This window comes from Chenopodium album, chromosome 23 (genome assembly GCF_948465745.1).
Source record: "Chenopodium album chromosome 23, dcCheAlbu1.1, whole genome shotgun sequence".
In the NCBI taxonomy this organism is placed as follows: Eukaryota; Viridiplantae; Streptophyta; class Magnoliopsida; order Caryophyllales; family Amaranthaceae; genus Chenopodium; species Chenopodium album.
Genome location: NC_137856.1, coordinates 23293604 through 23296758, shown reverse-complemented (window position 1 = coordinate 23296758; position 3155 = coordinate 23293604). Strand labels below are relative to the sequence as shown.

The window sequence follows — 3155 nt, the reverse complement described above, 5'->3', positions numbered from 1 at the left end:
ATTTTTAACATAGTAACTTTTATTAAAACTTGTATAACATTTAATATTATAGTGAACTTGAATACGACGTTATGACTCTAATTTTAACATAGTGACCTTTATTATTCATATTGACCAGTATATAAAATATTTTATCAAAAAATTGACCTCTTATAGCCTATATATTACCAAAATGACTTTTTTTTCAACATAGTGACCTTATTTTTATTATAGTGACCTTTTTTTTTATTAATAAAACAACCATAGTTTCTATAATATTAATGGTCCACAATAAATTAGTGTGAATCAGGTTCATTTAAGAATTTGTACCGATTACATTAAATTCACCTGAAAATTGTTGTCGAATTTATTTGAATTTAATGGAACTAATGCTATATGAACTTGTTATATTATCCTTCAAAAAAAAAAAAAAAAAAAAAAAAAAAAACAAAACTTGTTATATTAAAACTTATTAAGTTTTATCAATTATTTATCTTAAACAAACTTATTAACTTACTTATTAAGCATAGTCTTAATCTAAAACATTTAATTTTTTTTTTTCATTTTTAGGCATTCAAACATGACAACTACGGAGTGCCCCAATGAAGAATGTCTTAAATTTTAGAAAGGAAACTTTTATTGAATTGATAACCAAATGGGTTTTGCTACTCCCTCCTCTAAGTCTCTAACTTATTTATTTACTAGGGAAGCTAACACTCGCGATGCGCGCGTCATAACTAGCCACATCTAGAAGGTTTTTTTGGTTTGACTTTTAAATCACAAATTTAGTTAAATTAACAATAAGGGGAAATATATAAACAACTATATTTAGGAGGTATAAATGTTCAAGATAACTAAACATTAATGAAAGCATAAAAGTAAATATAAATTTTAGAGGGTATAGTTGTCTAAACACTATTCATTAAAAATAACCTACATATTAATGAGGGTATGTATGTAAATACACATTTTGAAGGGTATAATTGACATTACACTATTCATAAGAGGGATTTTCTACTCTATATAAAGTAGGGAAGTGCATCACTTTTTCAAATCAACGCTTTATTATAAGTGGAGTGCATCTCAGCGCATAGCTGCTATGCATTTACAAAGCATATAGGAGGGTAGAAATGTAAATTTGGATAGCTTTTGGGAAAAAACTGACTCTACAATGGTACATTATAATGTACCATTATGTATCATTATGCATGTATAATGTACTATTAAATTATAAGTTGTCTTAATAGTACTTTGTGTGTACTATTATGCATGTAGTGATACTTTTTACCATCCTATTTTCCCCAAAATATTTACCACCTATCACCTATTATGCATATATTGATGCATTTTTTATCCTATATACTTGCTAAACAAATAGCAGCTATGCGCTAAGGGTCAACCTTATATGTGTATCACTTTTTTTTTTTTGACATTTTATTAAATTGTATGTCTCAGCTCTCATCATATGATCCCCACTTCTATCGCGTGAGCGAGTCCTTTTTTTTTTCCCCCTTATTTCTCTCCTCTTACATTCTTTAATTTATACTTGTTATAATTATTACAACATTATTTATTATTTTTATTATTTTTTAATTCGCAACAAATCAAACTTCACTTAGGGTGTATTCTATTTACCTAATTTTTACTTATCTGGACTACTTATCTTATTATGTTAGAATAGAAGTAAAATTATTGAAACTTAATAAACCTTATTGTAATTAGTAGTAATTCTTATTAGAACATAATTATCTTGAGCTATAACCTAAAATAAGTAAAAATTAGGTGAACTGAATAGACTGTTACTACTTCAACTCGCATTCCTAAAGTTATATGTTGGTCATACATACTGATACACTTTATAAAAAAAATGGAGGAACAATCCTAAAAATCATTAAATGGTTTTGTTATTGGTTATTGTACTATAGATTGGAGTTTGGAATACATATATAACACTTTGTTTTAAATAAGTACAAATAAGTTGAACTGTCCTATATATTATGACAGTTTGATATAAATCAACTGAATTATAATTCATAAAAATTTAATTATACTTCCTCAGTTTTCTTTTACTTGCAACACTTCCCTAAAAAGGAAATGTCACAATATTTACAACACACTATAAAAGGAAAATTACTTTAATGAAAAACTATACTATAACCCTTATTTAAAATACATGACCCACTAAATAACACTCCTAACAACCACTCATCCTATTTTAAAGTTTATTATATCATGTAAATCCCACCTTTCTTAATTATCGCGCTAAAAGGTATGTTGCATCTAAAAGAAAACGGAGGAACTATATTTTTGGTGACAAATATGATAGTGTTAAATGATGCAACGATTAATCAACACATTAGGTATCCCACCCTAAAAAAAAAGTGACCCCATTTGTCTTATTTCCCCACTACCCATGTTCCCTTAGAACATGCAGCAAATTATGGCTGATTTTCCCCACCACTATATATACTCCTCCTTCTCACCCCTTCTCTCTTAGCTTGCTAACTCTCTTCTCACCATTCAAACAACTACTCATACTTCACCACAAAAAAACTCTAGTTTTTCAACCAAAATCCTCAAAACTAAACCTTTTTTTCCCCTTTTTTGTTAAATACATAAAATATGGAAGTGGAGCTAGTAAGGTGTGAGTGTTGTGGATTGAAAGAGGAGTGCACAGTAGAATACATAGAAGCAGTGAAGGCAAACTTCAATGGGAAATGGCTATGTGGGTTATGCTCTGTTGCGGTTCGAGACGAGGTAAATCGAGCGGGGGTTGAAAATGCTGTTAGCGCGCATATGTCTTTCTGCAGCAACTACAAGTCTAGCCCGGCTTCGAGGGTTGCTGATGGTATGCGCCAAATGCTTAGGAGAAGGTCAGGAGAGTTATCTCACTCTTCTGCTAAAAAATATGTTCGATCAAATACTGCTCCTCAAGTCCTTTGAAAGGTCAGGAGAGTATAAAACCCCGGCGAAGTGCGGAAGAATCGATAAAGAATGACGAATATAAAATCATGAATGAAAAAGCGTTAGGAGAATGAATTAAGGTTCTATAAGCCCTCTGTTTATCAAACAGGGGTGCTCTATTTTTTTGTTTAGATAGTTTTTTTTTTTTTTTTTTAATTTCTATCTTATTTTGGTTTTGTACAGCAGTGAGTTCTGTTAAATAAATCTCTCTA

General features: G+C 29.8%; 1 protein-coding gene across 1 annotated transcript; it reads left to right on the top strand.

Annotated features, from left to right (window-relative positions):
* Positions 1–2601: 2601 nt before the first annotated feature.
* On the top strand, positions 2602–2922 carry LOC145607152 (uncharacterized). Its single transcript, XM_081662900.1, has one exon. The coding sequence runs from the start codon at positions 2602–2604 to the stop codon at positions 2920–2922; it is 321 nt and encodes a 106-aa protein (XP_081519026.1).
* Positions 2923–3155: the final 233 nt, after the last annotated feature.